The sequence below is a fragment of the Camelus dromedarius genome, chromosome 14 (assembly GCF_036321535.1).
Source record: "Camelus dromedarius isolate mCamDro1 chromosome 14, mCamDro1.pat, whole genome shotgun sequence".
NCBI lineage: Eukaryota > Metazoa > Chordata > Mammalia > Artiodactyla > Camelidae > Camelus > Camelus dromedarius.
In genome coordinates, this window is record NC_087449.1 from 47,928,958 (window position 1) to 47,948,361 (window position 19,404).

Below are 19,404 nucleotides of genomic sequence, written 5' to 3' on the forward strand. Positions count from 1 at the left end.
GTGACTTACAGGGACCATGCTGGCCACAGCTATTCCATTAAGTCTCACTCCCTATCAAACTTCTTTTATTTCTCTCTCTTACAGAAATTACTAAATGCCTACTGATATTGGTTGCTTAAACGGAACTGTTTCTTTGGACAGGCAAGGCTGAAATGAAGTGCCTTTAACCTCTTTTCCTGGCCCTACAAGCTGGAGAAGCTCTTACTGGAACTGTAGGCAGAGGGTTTCAGGAGAAGACCCTCAATATGGATACCATTTAATCTCAATACTTTATAAGAATGATCTTTTATATGAATTATCTCTTGTGATCTTTACTTGAGAAGTAGGTACAGGAGGTATTACCCCATTTTATAGGTGAAGAAACTGAGGCTTGGAGAGAGGGGAAGAGACCTGTCCAAGACCACAGGGCTAGGGTGCCAGAGTCAAGACTAGAAATCAGATTTGCTCAAGCTGGTTCCTCCCGGGAAATTTTCTTTGCCAACCTCAGTCCTTGGTGGAATAATTATCCACATGCAAATAACTCAATACCTGTATGCAAAAATCCTTGTCTCTCACTACCAGACTAGGGGCCGGTTTGGGTCTGAGTCTGGCCAGGCTGGGGATCAGAAGAGCCTCCTCTAGAGTGGCTGGGGCAGCTGTAAGAGCCCTTCTGCTCCTGCCACCCGCAGACACCAAGCTGCCCTTCCCTTTGCCCAGCCAACCCTGCCCATCCCTCACAGCCCAATACCAGAAGCACTTCCTGCCTGGAGTTCTCCCTGACGGCTCCAGATCCCTGGACTGGGACTTCTCCTTTCTCAGAAAGACCTCAACACAGTAACAGTGAGGAGGCTGCCATTTACCAAGTGCCAGGCTCCCTGACACTGAAAGGCAGGTACTCTCATCATCCTCATTTCACAACTGAGAAAACTGAAGTTCAGAGAGATGGAGTGACTTGGTCAAGGTCACACAGCAAGTAAGCAGAGAGCTGAGATTCCCACTCTAAGCTGCCGACTCCCAAGTCCAGCTCATCAGTCTTAGCTGTTCAGGGAATGACAAGGCATCCTGACTGTAGGATTGTGACTATGCCCTGTCTTAGGATGGCACGGCCACAGCCCCACAGGCTCATCCAGCAGCCTCACACCTGTCCCTCTCCTGCTGTCGCCCGCTGAGGAAAACATGAAGGGGTCTGAGCTGTAAAGCTCCTGGGTGAGAAGGCACCAGGGCTGAGGGAGAGGGGAGCTGGGGAGCCTCAGAGAAGCCTGGGAATTGGATACACCTGTCTGGTTCATTGTGGCCTCCCCGGCACCCAGGCCCAGAGGAGACCAGCAGCATGAGTTGTGTGACAGAATGAATAAATGACGGCATAAATAATCAGAAATATTTTAAAGGCATCCCACACAATTATCCAACACTGCTGACAGTGTACAAAGCCCTCTGTACCCAGCAGCATTCTCACCAGAGCCCTAGGAAGCAGGGAACATCTTCACGCCCATTTCACAGAGGAAAAAGTGAGGGTACCAGGAGGGCAGCACTCTGCTGCTGGCTGCACAGACAGGGAAACAGGAGGGAGCACTGTGCTGCAGTATAGGGCACTGGCTCTGAGTCTGTTTTCCTCATCTGTAAAATGGGATTGAAACAGGCTGTTCTGCCTCATTCCTGCCCTGGCCCAAGACTGCCCACTATACCCGACTGTTCCTCAGACAGTTCTGGGGGAGCTGCCCTCTCCACCTCCTCTTCAATTCAATGCCAAGTTTAGGCTTTCCAAAGCTCCACCCTGGTCAGGGAGGTAGGAGGTCCTACAGCTGGGATCGAGCATCGTCTCTGCCACTTCTCAGGCCTCTTGTCAGTCAGGGACCACCCCTAACCCTGGCTAGGGAAGGGTGCAGAGGGGAGAGGCCTGGGTCATGGAATCCGATTGGCACAGCCTCTGCTTCATTGTTCTGTGTCCATCTCTGGCTGAGCTTAAGTAACTTCACGATGTGGTGGGTGACCCAGGCCCTGGTGCACATCTGTGTGTTAGTGCAGGGAAGGCAGGTGGTAGGGTGAGCACTAGCTGAGCCCTTACTGAGCACATGGCTGGGGGCACATCAAGAGGATCTCATGTGAGCCCCACAACAAGCCTGCGAGGCGTGAGTGTGCACCCGGGCAGCTGGAGGACCCGCATGACATGGTGGGAAGGAGGCCAGGGCCGGCCTCAGCTGCTCTGACCTTGTCTTGAGGGAGAGATTTTAAGCGGGAGAGAGACGGGTCAGATGTACATTTAGGACAGGTTGACAAGGCAGAAGGGCAGCTGTGAAGGAATGAAAGTATAAAGCAGGTTTGGGAGAGTGAGCAGCCACCCACTGGCACCAAGGGGAGAGCTGGGGAGTGATGAGGTGGTGAGAGACAGAGGCCAGTCGGCAGGGCCCTGAATGCCGAGCTAGGGGTTGGGATGAAATGCTGGCAGTGAGAAGGCATCAGAGTGTGCTGGGCGGGGGAACAATGAAGCAAAGAGGACTGAGGTCAGAGGGAGAAGCTGGGGCAAAGGAGCCAGGTGGGCTGGGGCTGAGTGTCCATGCCGGACAGGCAGAGGAGACACGCTGGGGGTCGGGCAGGACATGCAGACTGGGCTTTAAGCCCCACACAGAAGCCAAGACTCTGTGCTGTGAGTCCCGAGACACATAGCCCTGATCCTTACAGTGGGGCCAGTAAGCTGTCATTTTGTTCTTCTTGCTCTAAAAGGTGAAAAAAGTTAGATGGGTCAATGAATGAAACACCTAGAGCTGCCTCTGAAAACAGCACCCCGCTGGCAGTCAGCCAGTCTGCCCATCTGCCCATCCACCCGTTCTGGATCCATCCTCTGGGCCACAGTGAGGACCAGTGCCGGGGAACTGAAGGCCAATAGAAGAACCCTGCCCCAAGAAGAAGAAGCAGACATGGGACCCATAAGCTTCTGCAAAAAAGAACTTTTGCCTATGAGACTCGTCACACGCCATCAGGAACCTCCATGCAGTCAAAGCCGACAGGCCACCTTCCAGTTACCTCCCTGACTGCTCGTGGGCTGCGCGGACTCAGCCGGCCTGAGCTGGACTTGTTGGTGTTCCAGTAAGATGTAAGACGTGTGCTCCTCTAGCCATCCCCAGCTCGGAGCCAGGCATCCCCATCTGCCTGGATGCTCCTGCCACAGACACTGATCCACAATACGTCCCCTCCCTGCCCTCCTAGCTCAGACCCTCCCCCAGTCATATCCTCAGGATTCTATTTCCAAAATCACTCTCAAATCCACTCAATCCTCTACACAAGTCCTAGCTACTATCACCTCACCTGGACCATGGAACGGCCTACTTTATTTGGAGCCCAGTGCACATAGGTTCAAATCTTGGCTCCAACTCACCAGCTGTGTGACCTTGGGCAAGTCACTTGCTCCTATTCCCCAAGTAAGGGATGAGCAGCCCAGAGCCCAGAATGGAAAGAAAGGATCAGGGAGGACTTCCCAGCAGCGGAGGTGATGCGTGCTTTGGGTCTTAAAGGATGAGTGGGAGTTGGCCAGGCAAAGGAAGAGTGGGGAGCATTCCTGGCAGAAGCAGCAGCCTGAGCAAAGGCCTCGAGGTGAGAAGCCACATGATGTGTGAAGGGAGCCACAGCAATCGGTGTGGACTGGGAGACAGGACATGAGGCCGGAGCCATCAGCCTGGGCCACACCTAGAAAGGCGGGTCCTGAATCCGAGGCCTGGGGTCTGGACTTGAAGCAGTGGGTGATGGGACAGCATCTGTGGTTTAAAAGACCCCTCTGACTGCTAAGTGTAGGAGGGAGAGGAGAAGTCAGGAGAGGAGGCAATGGGAGGATACAGGTTGAAGGCCCCCAGGGAATGGAACGGAGGTAAAAGGCAGGGCCTACTCTGGGCCAGGGAGGAGAGTGACCAAGGCCTGGCTATTTGGTTAGAGCTGGAGGACAAGCAAGCTGGCAGGTTGCCCCCCAACGGTGTGGCACAGACAAACAGAGTCACAGGAACATGCAGACAGACAGCACCAAACTCCAACACATGGGACACAAACCTGTGGTCCCAAACTTGGACAAATGGGGACACAGCAACTCCCGTAAACAGGACCCCACAGCCACCAGGACAGAGTGACAGGGGATACTGTTACAGGAGGGTGAGTACACACAGCCCCCAGGCAGACCAGGAGGGAGGCAGCAAGGGGCACTTGGGGAAGTTGGGATGAACACAATGCCTTGGTCCCCCAAAGAACAAACCCCTTGACAGATTTCAACCTGGAATCACAGGCTCCTTACCTAGAGTGTCCTTTCCCACTTGGTGAACTTCTACTCATCCTTCAAGACCCAGCTCAAGTGTTCCCTCTTCTACGGAGCTTTCCCTGAACCCCCAGTCAGTCACTTCCTCTGTGTTCCCAACAGCACCTTGTATATGGGAATAATAACAATAATAATAATAAAATGGCAGCTACTGTTGATTTCAACGCCTACTATATGCCAGGCACTGTACTGAGTATGTTATATGCATCATGTCACTGAATATTCCCAATGACCCTGTGAGATGTGCGTTATACAGAAGAGGAAACTGCAGCTCAGAGAGGTCGACCAACTTGCCCAAAGTCACACAGCTAGCAAATAACAGGAGTTAGGACACCACCCAGATCTGGTGCAACCCCACAGAGCTGATCACACCCTGGAGCAGTTGTGTGTCCCTGGGAAACTTCCCCACTAGACTGTGAGCTCTTCACAGGCAGAGTTGGTGCTCATTACCTCTGCCATTCCACTGTCTTGTCCAAGGTGGCCTCAGAAATTCTTTGGAGAATGAAAAAGTACAATAATATCGACTACCTTTTCCTGAACACTTACAATAGGCCAGGAATGGTATCAGGGCATTTTATAGAAATTATTTTACTGTTGCAATAGACGCATTATACACATGAGGAAACTGAGGTCCAGAGAGGTTAAGTAACTTGTCTGAGGTCACAGAACTGAGTCTGGATTTGAAACCAGGTCTGTCCATCACCCTTTCCCACCCTCCTGAGGCCAGCCTAGTGAGCTCCACATGGGGGTACAGGGGGTAGGGACACTGAGGAAGGGGCCCTGCCACCTGGGAAGGTTCAGGCCTAGACAAACAAAGAGAATGGGCAGCCCAAGGTGGAATGTGATCAGCCTTGCCCACTATAAGGTGGAGGGTGCAGTGAAGCAACGTTTGTCCCACCCACTCCCATTCCCCCACCAGCCCAGAAACATTAAAAAATGAGATTTGCCCAGACCCCATGGCCACAGGGGAACGAGCTTCCAACAAAGCAAGTAGGAGAGAGCAGGACCCAAAACTGTCCGATACTATGATTACAAGGAGGCAAAAATAAAAACCTGCGTCAGAAAAAGCAAGCTGCAGGGAACCACGCCCAGAGGGAGGCTGGGAGTACTGGGGGAGGCAGCTGGAGCTGATCTGGTTTTTTGTCTTTGTTTCTCTGATTTCCAGATACTCTGCAATGTTGTTGTTGCTTTTATAATGAAAACAATAAATTTATTCTTGAAAAAAAGGAGAGAGAGGAAGAAGTTATTGCTAGCCAAGGGGGTGGGGGTAACAGATGGAAGGTCTGGAGGTTGGGAGGAGCAAGGGGAAGTCAGGGTCAGTGATGGCAGGCACTCGACTCACCACTGCATGCCATGCCTCGCACAGACCCCATCTCCCAGACCTGGGAGGGTCATGGCAGATGTCACTAAGGGCTATCTGGCAGAGGTGACATTCAATTGGCACTTTGAAGCTGGTTAGGGTTCTACAGGGAGTATCTCCACCACCTTCCCTGCCCTGGTCCGGGCCCCCTTCTGCTGTGGCCTCAGCTATTGCAAAAGCCTCCTTCCAGAGTTCTGCACCTCTACGCATGTGCCCCGTCCTGGTCTCCCCGAGTAGTCACTGTGATATTTCTAAAATACAAATCAGATCCCAACATTCCCCCACCGAGAACCTTCCATGGCTCCCTCCTTCCCTTCAGACGAGGTCTGGATTCCTTAGGCCTTCCATGTCTGACCCTTGCCAACCTCTTTGGCCTAACTGGTTGTTCCCACCTTCCACTCTGCCCAGCCAGACTGACCATTCCCCCAGCACTCCAATTCCTTCCCACTTCCTCACTCCAGTCAGGCTGCCTCCTCTCCCTGGCTGAATTCCTTGACCTCTCCATTTCACTGGTTAACTACCACTTATTCCTCAGGCCCCAGTTTACAGGCCACTTCCTCCTGGGAGCCTTCCAGGACTGCTCCCCCTACACCCCCTAGGATGTGTTGGCCTACTCCCTAGGTGCCCTGCATTTCCATTATCAGACACTTGTCACTCCATATTCTGCCTGTTTTCTCACCCATCTCTGCTGCTGAACATGCTTTCTGTCAGGGCAGAATCAAAGCTGAGTCATTTACCTTCTAAGCTCCAAACAGTACCTGATAAATGTTTGGGTGAATGAATGGTCTAAGTGGAGGGAACTGAAAGTATCGTGGCTTGGACAGAGGAAAAGTCCCCTCCCCTTCTTGAGTACCCCCCACCCACTCTGGTACTGTATGTCCCCTGTGTTACACTCTTCCCTAAGCCCTATCTTCCTAATTGACCTGAGAAGAGGCTGTGTGCTGTAAAGATTAGCAGGCCAAAAAAGTTGTTAACAGATAATAAACACAGCAAATGGTTCTGCTTCCCTAACAGTGAAAATTATTAAATGAGTTTCACGTGGTTAAAATAGCAAAAAGCAATAAGAAAATGATAATGCCCAATGCTGGTAAAGCTATTGTGAAATTGGCACTCCCACGCTTTATTGCTGAGAGTGTAAATTGGAACAATCATTTCCAACAGCAATCTGGTAATGTGTCATGAGCTCTATAAAAATGTTCAGACTTCTTGGCCTAGCGATCCTATTCTTGGTCATCTGTCCCTAGAAAATACCCTAAATAGAGACAAAGTTTTACACACAAAGTTGTTTGCTCCAGTGGATTTTTACAGTAGCAAAAACCTAGAACAGCCAAAATTTTAAACAATAGGGGGATGGCTCTGTAAATCATGTTGAACAGTGACACAGTCTACAGTCATTAATAGCCGATGTTTACTGGCATCGTAATGACTCATTTAACATTCATATCAACCCTGCAAGGAACTGAGGCACAGAGAGATGAGGTAACCTGCCTGAAGTCAAGCAGTGCATGTACAATTTGAATCCAGAAAGTCGGGCTCTGGAGCCCATGCTTTCCACCCTGACACCAGATCCATTAGGAAGAAGGATTAAAACCACCCTGCAGTGATTTAGAAAATACTCATGCTACAACATTACTTGGGGGAAAGGGAAGATTTTAAAAACTATTTGTAAAGACAGGGCAATGACATCCATACAAAAATCCAGGTGCTGAGAGAAAAGATGGGAAAGAAATACCGAAATACTAGCAGTGGTGTGTTCCAGGCTTGGGATGGACAGAAATGGGGGTGAGTTTTGGTTTATTTCATTTCTGTATTCTCTGACATTTCTGCAGCATGGCTACGTAACTTTTTAAGGGAGTTTTTTTAAACACTAAAGGTTCAGCCAGCTTTGGCCAATCAAGACACCCCAGGTCCCGCCCACAGCCCCACACAGACTCCGGCCTCAGGCCCTGCAGATTTACCCAGAAGGACAGTGGCGCTCAGGGAGGGCCAGAGGCTTGCTCAGAGTCCCACAGTGAGCTTCAAGCCCCACCCCAGACCACAGCCAGGAGTGTCATGAAGAGAGGGACTCCCCTTCTTATCCAGAGACTTCAGGGGGTAGGACCAAGCCAAACAAAAGAAAGCCTTCCTGGGTCACTCACTTTCCTGCTTAAAATCCCTACTGGGTTCCCATAACTTTTGGGGTACAGTTCGAACTCCCCAGCATGACCCAGAGGCCTTTGCTAAGGAGGCCCTGCTGACCACATGCATCCCAACAGGTGCACCCCCACAGCTTCTCTCCCTCCAGCCTCACTAAACTACCTGCAGGTTCCCAAAACAAGTTGCTCTCTCATGCCACCGTGCCTTTGCACAGGCTGTGCCAACCCACTTGGGGGCAGTCCCCCAGCTGGAACCCTGACAGGTGCCCATCAACCAACAGAAATCAACTCAGGTGTCACTGCCATGAGGATACCTTCCTGATCACCATCACCATCACCATCCCCATCTTAGGCCCTATTTGCAGCCTCTCCCGAGTTCCCACAGCTTCCTGGGCTCCCACCACCCTAGAACTGCCGAGTTACTTATCCACCTAGTCCCCAGGTGGCTGTGAGCTCCCTGAGATCAGGGCAGGGGTCTGGTTCTTTGTTACAACACTGTACCCAGACTCGGCATACATCTCACCTCACTCTTCCTTCAGATTTCAGCTGAAGGTCACTCTCTGACCTTCTTCTGTTACACACACCTGTCACCCCTTGCATTCTTCCTACCCCACCTCTGTATTGCACCTCTAAATACTCCCTCCTGCCATGATCTTTGAGGACAGGGCCACCGCCACAGCCCCAGACCCTAGTGCCGGCCACATAGTAGGTGCTCAAGTGTCTAGTTCACCCGAGCTGCTCAATAGTGTTCACTGAGGGAACCCAAGGGAGGGGGGGGGGTCTGTCCATGTGGGCCTCAAAGACTGAAATGTTTGCCAGAAGAGCAAGAGGGTAGAGGAAGAGCATTCCAAGCAGAGGGGCCCTGTGTGCAAAGGCATGGATAGCTGCTAGCTTCCTAGGACAGCAAAGCCTTTTCACGAACGCTCCCTGCTCCAGAGAGAGGCAACAAGCTACTGCCAAGGTATGGCTGGGTTAGGGGTGGGGATGCTCCCTGGAAGATGAGTTCATCCCAGTGGGGGATGAACAAAGACTGCACAAAGGTGGGACTTACTGACAGGGGGAAGGGGAGACATCAAGAAATAGATGCTGGGGAAGGGCAGGCCAGGTGGGGAGAACTGCACGTGCAAAGGCCCTGAAGCAAGAAAGCACACAGCTTGATGTTTGGTCTGGTGTAGGCCCAGGGCAGGAATTCACAGGTGGAGGGAGAGGTGGCTGGGGCAGTTCATAAAGGGCCAAAGTTCCAGGCTGAGACACTTGGATGAAAGGCCATGGGGGCCCATGCTCAGGGGGTCCCTGAGCAGGGAAAGGCCATGGTCAAGGTTTTCAATGGACATGTCATAACGGGGCCAGAGGAGGGCCTGGAAGGGACAAGCGGGAGATGGTCTAAGAGAGAGAAGCTGAGATTTCCCAACTTCCCAGAGCCTGGGGATCCCCATGTGCTCAAAGTTTTCCTCCCACGATCCCTCTGCCCTCCATGTGCCCCCAATCCATGCAGCCCAGAGCCCGGAGTCCCAGCTGCTGCGCCCCACCCCACCCTCCAAGACCCAGGCCAGCCTTGGAAACTCACTCCTGGGAACTTCCTGTGCGGAATGAGGCTCCCGAGGGTCCTGGATCCAATTAGGCTGGGTTTCCGCAGCCCTGAGGGGTTGGGGAGGGCTGTTTTCACTGCGGTGGGGGTGCTGATCACAGCACGATGGGGCTGCTGAGGCAGCCAGCAGCCAGGATGCTGCCCCCTCCCCCCTGTCCCTCCTCTATCTCACCACCAGCCCCCTAGAGACACCCAGGGTGGCGACCATCTCCAGGAGCCTCAGTGCCCTCCCTTAGAGAATGGGCCATGACAGCCTTCTCAGGGCTGAGGACATACCGCAGGCTTTGAACACATACCCCTCTCTACTTCCATTTCCCCCTGGGACCCCTAGCTCCCATCCCCACAGGGAATGCCTTCTGCCAGTGTGAAAGGACACTACAAAGAAGGTACTAAGCACTTTTTCCATTCCAGGCACTTCTCACTCAGGCTCCTTAATGACCTGTGATGTGGATGCTGTGAACACTTCAATATAATCCATGTGCAGAAAGATGCTTAGAACAAAAATGAGCAACTTAATGACTGATGACAAAGTGCACATCCAGGGCACCCAGAAGCCCCCACCCTGAGTTCCTTCTCAATTGCAGTTCCCTGCACGCCACAAAGGTCCCACCCTGCTGGCTTCTACATCAATTTCTTCCTTGCTTGGGGCAGGGAAGAGGCTCGGAGAAGATGTAACCTGCCCAAGGTCGTGCAACTGGTGAGGGCTGAGGAGGCTGGGCCCCTCTGCCGTCAGCTTGCTGTGTGACCTTTGGCAAGTCCATTTCCCCTCTGGGCCTTTTGTTCCTTCCTCTATAAAAGAGAGATTCAACTAAATCACAGCCTGGGTTCTTGGGCCTTCTGAGGGGCAATGTGGCCAGTGAAGGGTTAAAAGTATGGATTCTGGAACAAGACAACCTAGGTCGAAGCCCCAGAGACTGTTACCAGACTGGGGGTGCTAATGCTATCTCCACAGCATTGTGGTGAGGATTCAGGGAGTCAATACATATAAAGCCTTTAGAACAGGTCCTGTTACATGGTAAGGATTCTGTGCTGGCTGTTGTTTTGTTACTAGCTTCTCCAAGGCACAGGGAGACTCTCCCAATATTCCAAAGACCCACATGTAAATCTGACCAACCAGTAATGTCTAAGGGGCTGGGAGTGCAGCAGCTCTGGGAACCTTTCAGGACCCACAGGGGCTGCTTGGCAGACTGATGGGGAGACAAATCTGGGATTAACTCAGAGCAAGAGAGCCAGCTGCTGAACCCTAGCTGTGGCCTGGCTCCCCAGAGCTTCCTAGACAGATCCTAGGGGTCTCAGGCTAGGAACCTCCAGGTGATCAGAGCCTGTTCTCATGCTGTATCTCAGGACCCCTGGGCTGGGTAGCCTGTGGAACACGACAGACAGGGCTCAGGCCGGAGGTGGAGGCCAACCGATGAGTGGGCCCCGGGCAGGGCAGGGCAGCAAAGGGAGTGGATTGGGGTAGAGGCCAGGGAAGACCTACTGCAAGGCCCGGCAGACCAGGCCCCACCCACCTCCTTGTCTCTTACACCCTCCTCCAGGCCTCAGGGCTACTGCCATCTCCATGTTTCTCAATTTCTCACCTCCAGGCCTTTGCCCCGGTTGTTCACTCTGCCTGGAATGCCCTCACCTGGAAAACTTCAAGCCAGTTCAGATAACACTTCCTCCCAGAAGCACCTCCCTCCTACACACACCATTATGGGTGCTTCTTATAGTAAATCTAAAAGCACAAAGCTACAGGGAAGCCCTGATCATAGTGAAGTGGTTCCTTCCCAGCAGTTATCAAAGTCTCTAATCATATTATCATTTGTGTTTGTCTAATGTCTGTCTCCTGGACCAGCGCAGGGACCACATCAGTTCTCCTCACCACTGTCCCCAGCATCGCGCATGGGGCCTGGTCTACATTCAATGCTCAAGTACTGCCGAATGAAGGCGGGAGGTCCAGGCAGGCTGCAAGCAGGTCGAGGCAGGGCATGGGCACACATGAGTGCATGGGAGCGCGGGCGGGATCGTGTGCAAAGCCAGAAAGTGAGGCTGCATCCTCCTGGGTATAAGGTGCACCTACGTGTAAAGCACACATGTGCACAAGTATGCCTGTGTGCAGGTGATAAACGTGACATGTACATGAGTGTGGAAGTACGCGAGGAGGGCAGGCAGGCAGCTATGTGTTGTCTCCTGGGAGGTGCATGCAGGGTGATGGGTGTGTACCATGTGTGTGGATACACTCTCCAGAGGACTTGTCTCCTGAACCCCCAGCTCTATAGGTCCAGTTTGGGGCACCTCTAGTGGCATTTCTGAAACAGTAGGGGAGCACCTCAAATTGGCAAAAGTGGGGTGGGGGAGCAGGGTTGAAGGTGGTAGTAGATCGGCTGATAGTGTGAATACATGTGAGTGTGTATTTGAGTGTGTCCAGGGGGTGTGTCCACCCAGTCAGGTGTTCCCCACTGAACCCCAGAAACTGAAATGATGAGACTGTCCCCTTAAGAAACAGGAAGCCTTTGCCCAAAGCTCAGAGAAGGAAGGACCCAAATGGCAGGGACCATCTCCCAGAGATATCCTGCCACGCAGATGATGCAGGGACAAGGCAGGACGCACATTATCCACTCAAGACACCACTCGACCCCCTTCCCAAATCCTACCCAGCCTCCAAAGTCCGGCCCCAGCCCTAGCTGCAGGAAGCCACAGCCACAGCCCCCCACCCACTTCCACTGCACCCACTTCTCAATCCCGCCCACGTGCCAGGTGGGGCACTGGTCCCTCTCACAGCCCCATGTATCCAGGAATGCTACCCACATCGTGGAGACGAGGAAGCCGGTGCAACAGAGGGAGCAGCCTCCCAACAAGGGTTGTTGCTGCCCTGAAACCCCAAGGTACATGCTGTGGCAGCCTGCTGGCACCTGGGGAGAGGAAAGCCCACCAGGCAAAGCATCAGAAGGTGTGGGTAGCCTCAGACAAGGTCTACTCCTCTCCTTTCCCACTTCAGTTTCCTCAACAGACAAACTAAGGTTTGGCTGGATAAACTGTGAGGTCCCCCTCTCTCCAATTAGTGCATGACGTTAGATCTCAAATGGTTCTCCAAGAACTGGGTATATGGGGCTACCCAGAGAGATAACCATCCTTTTTCCACAAGTACAGCAAGCCTGTCCAATACCCTGGACAAGTGCCCGGCATGGTGCTGCACAGATAGGAGGAGCTGGGGACACAGATGCTTTGTTCACAGCTTCACTCATTCATACACTCAACACCGGGCCCCGAGGCTGCCTGCCCTCAAGATGCTCACAACCCAGTGGGGAGGAAGAAGCTACTGAAGTCACAAAACCACAAAGTCAAATGCACTGGGAAACTGTAACATGAACATCACTTCTCAAGTGTAATTCACAGGGGAGGTGCAGCCCTTTACATTTTGTTAAGAAAACCTCTCCAGCAATGACAAATGTCTGACCAAGGGAGGCCAGGGGGCCTGGTGAGGAGGGAGCTCCCTGTCACTCCAGCAGAGATCAGAGGCCCTTTTGTCAAGCATGCGGGAAGGGGGTTCCCGCTGTGCAGGGGTTGAGTGAGGTTGGGCTTCCCCTCAACAGCTGTGGGATTCTAAGAAAGAGTCTGGGTTCACATCCCACAAAGCACCTGATGAGCTCTGTGAACTTAGGCAAATTACCTAACCTCTCTGTGCCTCAACTTCCTTGGCTATAAAATGGGGGTAATAACAATGAGGGTTAAATATGTCAACATTTATAAAGCCTTTTGGAACATGGCCTGGCACAAAGTAAGTACTGTGTGCAACTCAATAAGTAAGGCAGTGAGAGCCCCTTTGTGAGAGTCCAAATCCCAGATCGGATCATGTGCGGACTCCAAGTGTCAAAGGTTCTGAGGCGGAAAGCTTCTCAGATGCTGAGGTTCTGAGATTGGAAGAGACCAGGATTCTTAGATCCCATGATTTAATCATCTCATTATTTCCCGACAACAGCCCAGAGCCTCCCAGGGGAGGAAAGGGCAGAGCTCCGTGTCACTTCATCTCCCAGGCGCTGTCCCACGGCCAAGGCAGCCGCCACACCCGGGCCCACCCCACCTCCCAGCATCTCTGGGCCTCTGCAAAAGCCACAGCCACCCTGGGCTGGACCCACCTGCCCACTCGCCTGCATGGGGTTTAAGCACGTGCCAGCTGTCGAGACAGGCAAGAAGTACAAATAAACGAGAAAGTTTCAGATACCAATAAGAGCTGCAAAAGAAAATAAAAGAGGGCTATGTGGCCGAAAGTGACAGTGAGAAGCTATTACAGAGCAGGTGGCCAGGGAAGCCCCAACAGAGTGGAAACCTGTGAAACAAGGAGGTGCCAGCCGTGCCAGCATCCCAGATGGAGGAGGATGTGCAAAGGCCCTGCCAACAGGCTTTGTAAATTCAAGGTGCTGAAAGAAGCCAGCGTGGCTGGAAGTGGTGAGACTGAGGGGCAGGCAGGGGAGCTGAGGTAGAGGGTGGGCAGGCCCAGACCATAAAGGGCCTTGTTGCCTTGTAGGCTCACAAAAGACTTTAGATTTTTCTTCTTCAAAATGCCTAGAAGAGTTTCAGCAGGGGAATGACAAGGCTAAACCCAAGGTTTGCAGGGCCCCCAGATCATGTGCCTCATTCTGAAAACACCATGTGCCTGGCCAGGGCTGGGAGACTTAGCAGACACCTTGTGATCATTCCCAACAGTTATGAGAGATCACAGAAATTACCCCATTTTAAAGATCAAGAAATTGAGGCTCAAAAAAACCCCTGAGGCTCAGAGAGGGGAAGAATATGCCCAAAGTCACACAAGCCATACACCAACCACACTTCACAAACTGTAAATTTCAATTCACAAATGGGTCTCGGTCCTAGGACCCAGATTGACCATCGTGATAGTCTGTGGAACTCCTGTGGTATTTTCAAGCCTCCGTTTCTCCAAGGGACCTTCCCTGAGGAGTCATGTAGGCATCCATGAATACTGCCCTAGCTAGTGCTTTCTGTACCCTGTTGGCCTTGAGGCCCTGAAGGACTGCACTTGTATCTCACATGGCTGTCCAACCTGGGCTAGGTGAGCTGATGGATGGATGGACTGGCAGATGGACAACTACTGAAATGACTAACCAGTAAACTAATGAATGTACAATGAAAGAACAAAGGAATGACCTAGCAAACTAATGAATGAACTAATGCATGGAGATGAAGGAATGAATGACTCTCACTTTACGGAGAGGCAGGGAAGTAAGTGTCTGCCCAGGGAAGGGCTGGGGCCAGGCTAGCTCAGACCCAGTTTACACCTCATCCACACATCGGCTTCCTCTCCACCTGGGACCATCTTGCCTCCATCCCCCAAGACCACAGATAGCCTATTCCTCAGCCCCTGGGACAAACCCATGTGTCCACCAAGTGTTGGCCATTATAGTGCCCACAGCCCCATCACCACCAGCACCACCAACAATCACTGCCTTCTGGGCCCAGTGGAGTTTGGCAGTAAGTAGTGTCTCACAGAGAATGAGAGATGGGAGACCAGGGCTCTTTGGACCTACCTGGGACCCAAATCACTGGGTGACTTCAAGCCAGTGGCTTCCTCTCTCTGAGCTCAGATGACCTCTCAGGGCCTTTCTAACTCTGACATTCTTTAGGGGGTGGGCTTCTAGATTTTTTTTTTACATAGGGTCAACAGAAGGATTTGAAAGATCAAAAACTACAAGTTGAGAAAGAAATCGGTCCACAAGCACCAAAGTCCACCAGGAAGAGGCTCTGTGGACAAGGAATCCAGAAGCTGGAGTTTAAGCCCTCCTCTGCCACAGCTCAACCTCTCCAAGCCTCAGTTTCCTAAATTTTAAAATGAAGTAAAGTACCCCCACCTCGACAATTTCACCCAACCGAGTTTCTGGGAGAACCTGATGTGATAACTAACAACCATGCACTACACTGTGCAAACTGTAAAGTTCCATTCACCCAGGCAGGATTATGATTGGGGGAGGGGGAGAATGAAAAGAGACATGCTGTCCCATTTCAGTCCAGTCCTGTCCAAAATGACTCCTGCAGGGGTCAGGGCCCCCAACAGAGAAGAGTGCAGAGAGCTTAGAAGGGAAAACCTGAACATCTGAGTAGCTGTCTCAGCTCTCCTTCCAACTGGCAGTGTGACTTTGGGTAAGTCACTTGCCTTCTCTGGACTTCAGTTTCCCGATCTGAAAAGTGCTTGGCTTGGTACCCTCTGGCCCTCATATACCAAGTTCTGCAATCCTAAACCCCCAAACCCCAGGCTTCAACCCCTGCCTGACTCTGCCCAAAGTGAGTTCACACTGCCCTGTGGAGCCAGGACTCAGACCAGAGTGACAAGAGGGGTCTCCCCTCCAGAAGACTCTGGGGCAGGGGTTAGACAGGCTAAGGGTCCTCCAAGGACAGACTTTCCCGAAGAGGGAAAGACCAGGCCCAAGCTGCCCAGGAGCCTTGGACAGCGCCAGCCACCCCAGACCTTGTGGGCCTGGCCTTCAGAACCTTTCTATAGTCTGAAAGCCAGCAAGCCCTGACCTGTCCAGAGAGATACTTCACCACCAGATGCCACCAACCCGGGCCAGGAAGCCTACCAAGTCAGGGAAGGGGCTCTCCAACTACCAAGCACACTTGCCTGAGGGCTCAGGGAGCCACCCCAGCACCCAGGGCAGGATATCCGCCTACAATGGGGCCCCGGCCACCCATGAAGGAGACAGACCCACCCCTCAAGACACAGCTCACAGCTGAGGGTTCCACACTGCTCGAGGGCAGAGTAGGGGAGAGCAGGATTATTTTCTCATGCCAAGGGTCTTAGCTGGAAACCCCGGGCTCACTCAGAGCCCCTACTGACAACCAACTCCTCTAAATCTGAGAATATAGTTCCTTACTATGCCATTTAATAGGCCTCTTCCAAAAGACATTTCCTGGTTCCCGAAACCCCCATCCCCAACCCTCCACATCCCCCCACCCCCACCCGCAGTTCTGAGGAAATCGGCAGTTAACTTTTTCCCAAAAACCCCCGCAAAGGCGACTGGCTGGGGGGAGAAATGCGCCCCGAGATCCTTTCGCGGCATTTCACCGACTTCCAAAAAAAAAAAAAAAAAAAAAAGCTTAAAAAAAAAACTTTCGAAGTTAACTTTAAATTCCCAACCCTCCCCCCGAAATCGCCCAGCGGCTTCCTTTTTTTTTTTCTTTAAAGTGCAATTGCATTGTGTCTCACCTCCCCGAAAGGCTCGCGGCTCTCGCCAAAGAAAAGGAAAAAAGCCAACCCTTCGGGTGCCCCCTCTGCTTCCAGCCGCCTCTCCCACATTCTCAGACAGTTTTATTAAAATTTTCAGACAAAAGAAAAACAAAAATGGCAGCCTGGCTTATTTTTAAAACAGGACAGGGACGCCATATTCTGCAGATCTGCAAAAAAAGGGAGAAATCCGGCACTGGCCGCTCCACCCGGCCGGCTGCAAAGTGCGCGAACCGCGCCGTTTGCAATCCGTTTATTTGCATTATGCCCCATGAATCATTGTTTACCGGAGAATTGCAGCAGGTTTGAATAGCCCGGCTTAAGAAAACACACATACACACACGCGCGCGCGCACACACACACACACACTCACACACACGCACACTCGGGAGAGCAGACCAGACACGCCGCCAGAGACACTTCCTACCCCGCGCGCAGCCGCCGCCGCCGCCACTGCTCCGGGCCCGGCCCGAGGCGCAGGCGGCCCCGGGCCCTCGGAGCGCCCCGGCCCGCGCTGACAGCGCCCGCGCCCCGGCCGGCCCCCCTCCCGCAACTCGGCGCAACTTTCCCGCGGGCGGGCGCCCGCCGCCGCCGGGCCCGCTCCCCGCGACGCGGGCCCGCACGGACCTGGCTGTGCTGGCGGCGGCTCCCGGACGCGGCCGCAGCCCGCGCCCGGCGGCCCGAGCAGGGCCGGGCTGGGGCTCCGGCTCCGGGCTCCGGCTCCGGCTCGGTGCGGAGCCGCGCGCAAACCTTCCGGGTCGCCTGCTGTTCACTTCTGGGTTCTGCAAGCGCCGAGGCGGCGGCGGCGGCGGCGGCGGGAGGCTGGGTCTGCAGCGCCGCGCGGCCCCCCGTGCGCTCGGCGAGCCCCCGCGCCAGGCGCCCGGCTCCGGGGGGGGCCGCGTCGGGCCCCCGCCTCTCCGGCTGCGCAGCCCGTCCGGCCCCGGGGGCTCCCGCGAGTGGGCAGCGCCGGGCGCGGGCGACGGCGCACGAGGGGAGGGGGCCGGGCGGGGGGCGGGGGCGGGCCGCGCGCTGGGGGCCCCGCTCGGGCCCCGGGGCCTCGTCTCGCGCTCGCCGCTGCCGCCGCCGCCTCGCAAAGTTGCGCTGCGCCCCCCGCCCGCGCCGCGCCGAAGGCAGAGCCACAAAGGAACTCCTCGCCCCCCTCCGCCCGCCCGAGCCGCGCGGGGAGGGCACCGGCGCCCGGGCCCTAGGCCAGCCCCTTCCCCAGCGCGGGGGCTCCCGGGGCCCCGGCGGCCGCGGCCATTGTCCCGCCCAGGCCGGGCCGCCGCCTCGCCGCCCCCTCCCCGGCCACGGCGGGCTGGGGAAGCTGGGCCTGGCGGGCCGAGGCCCCGACCGGGCCGAGCCCGCGCTGGGCCAGGCCTCCCCTGGGGGTCTCCCTCGCAGGCGACAGGCAGGAGGGGACCCCCAGGATGGGCCCCCACACCTGATAACCAACGATCGTGCTCAAAATCCAGGTTGAGTTTTTTTTTAAGATGAGGAAAAGGGGATGGGGGGCAGAAGTTTGTACAGGCCAGGCCACCCCTCCCTCAGGAAGCTCCGGCCCTCCCTGGTCCTAGGCTCGAGCCCCCAAAGGGTGGGGCCGCCGGAGACTGTCAGCGGCTCTCCTCGTTGAGTCTATCAGAGGTGGCACCGGCTGTCCCCAGCGCCAGACCTCAGAGCCATCTGTGTGTGACTCCTCCTCCCGCCTCACCCTCCCCAGCCAATCAGTCACCAAGTCCTCCGGATTCGGCCTCTCGGGCTGTGTCAGCTTCCAAACTTAACTGCTACCTGGGGAGGCGACCCGTCCCTGGGTCCTTTCACTGGGCTCAGACCTCCTATGACCCTCACTGCCACTAGCCTCTCTGGGTCAGACGAATCAAGGCTGGCCCTGCCCTCAGGGAGCATCCAGTCCCCAGCGAAGGTAACACACATAAACAATCACCTGCCAGGGTTTGCCTTCCGCCAGAAAGCATTTCCCAATTCGGTAAGTAGTGGTTGAGGACCTACGATCAGACGCCATGCTGGTTGGCTCGAAATGCAGCTGTGAGCAAGTTGGACAAAGTCTCTGCCCTCATGGAGCTTCTAGTCTAGCACTGGAGGTCAAGGCAGTGAGTAACTACAGGACAGGGCCTACGTGGACCATTTGTGTTCAAGCCCCTAGCCCAGTACAGAGCACAATACATATGTGTAGAGGGAACTTGTTGTGTATGAGGGTGGGGCATGTAGAAGACACAGAAGAACCTACTTTTATCCACTCAGGGAGGTGGAAAATTTCTTCAGAATTTAGGTCTGGGGTGAGCAGGGTTGGGAAGAAGGAAGGGTTTTCCAGTTTCTGGGAAAATGGGGGTGGTAAGTATCCACCCATTGTTGAGAAGTTCCGTGAAATGATAAATTAATAAATGGGAAAGAAGCCAAAGCTCTCGTGCAGAAGAATTTGAAAAAATTTATGTAATGATTTATGTAGACAGTCAAGGAGGTGGAACACAACTCTCCAGTCTTTGGAGGTGGGCTGCATACAGGGACTTCTTCCAAAGGAAAGTCTGAAAACGAGGGGGAAAAGAATGATTTCACAGTAGAGAAACCTGACGACGACCTCAGCCAGGTGATCAAAGCCAACATCAGCAGCCACGAATCATGTTGACAGTACGCATGCTTGACGGTATGTGATGAAAATGACACTTTACCTCTGTGGTCTTCTCCCCACTAACCTAGAAGTAGTTTATTTCTCATGTGTGTCACATGCTCATCCTAGGTCCTCTTCTCTAGATATAATAGAGGGGCAGCTGAAAAAGATACCTAACTAGTACTCCTCAAAACAGTCAAGGTCAACAAAAA

At 53.8% G+C, this 19,404-nt stretch overlaps 1 protein-coding gene across 3 annotated transcripts in view; it reads right to left on the reverse strand.

Moving 5' to 3' along the window:
- Positions 1–17,294, reverse strand: part of ZNF362 (zinc finger protein 362) — a 36,235-nt gene extending 18,941 nt beyond the window's left edge. Inside the window, exons 1-2 of one of the 3 annotated variants that reach the window (XM_031464677.2) lie at positions 17,200–17,294; positions 4,253–4,378 (exon numbers count right to left, since the gene is read on the reverse strand). In XM_031464677.2, coding sequence (XP_031320537.1) covers positions 4,253–4,290 — 38 coding nt within the window. In that variant the 5' untranslated portion in view covers positions 4,291–4,378; positions 17,200–17,294. Of the gene's footprint in view, positions 1–4,252; positions 5,139–9,335; positions 11,982–17,199 lie in introns of those variants that run through there. The other 2 variants (XM_064493790.1, XM_064493789.1) reach the window with 2 other exon arrangements.
- Between the last annotated feature and the right edge of the window lie 2,110 nt (positions 17,295–19,404).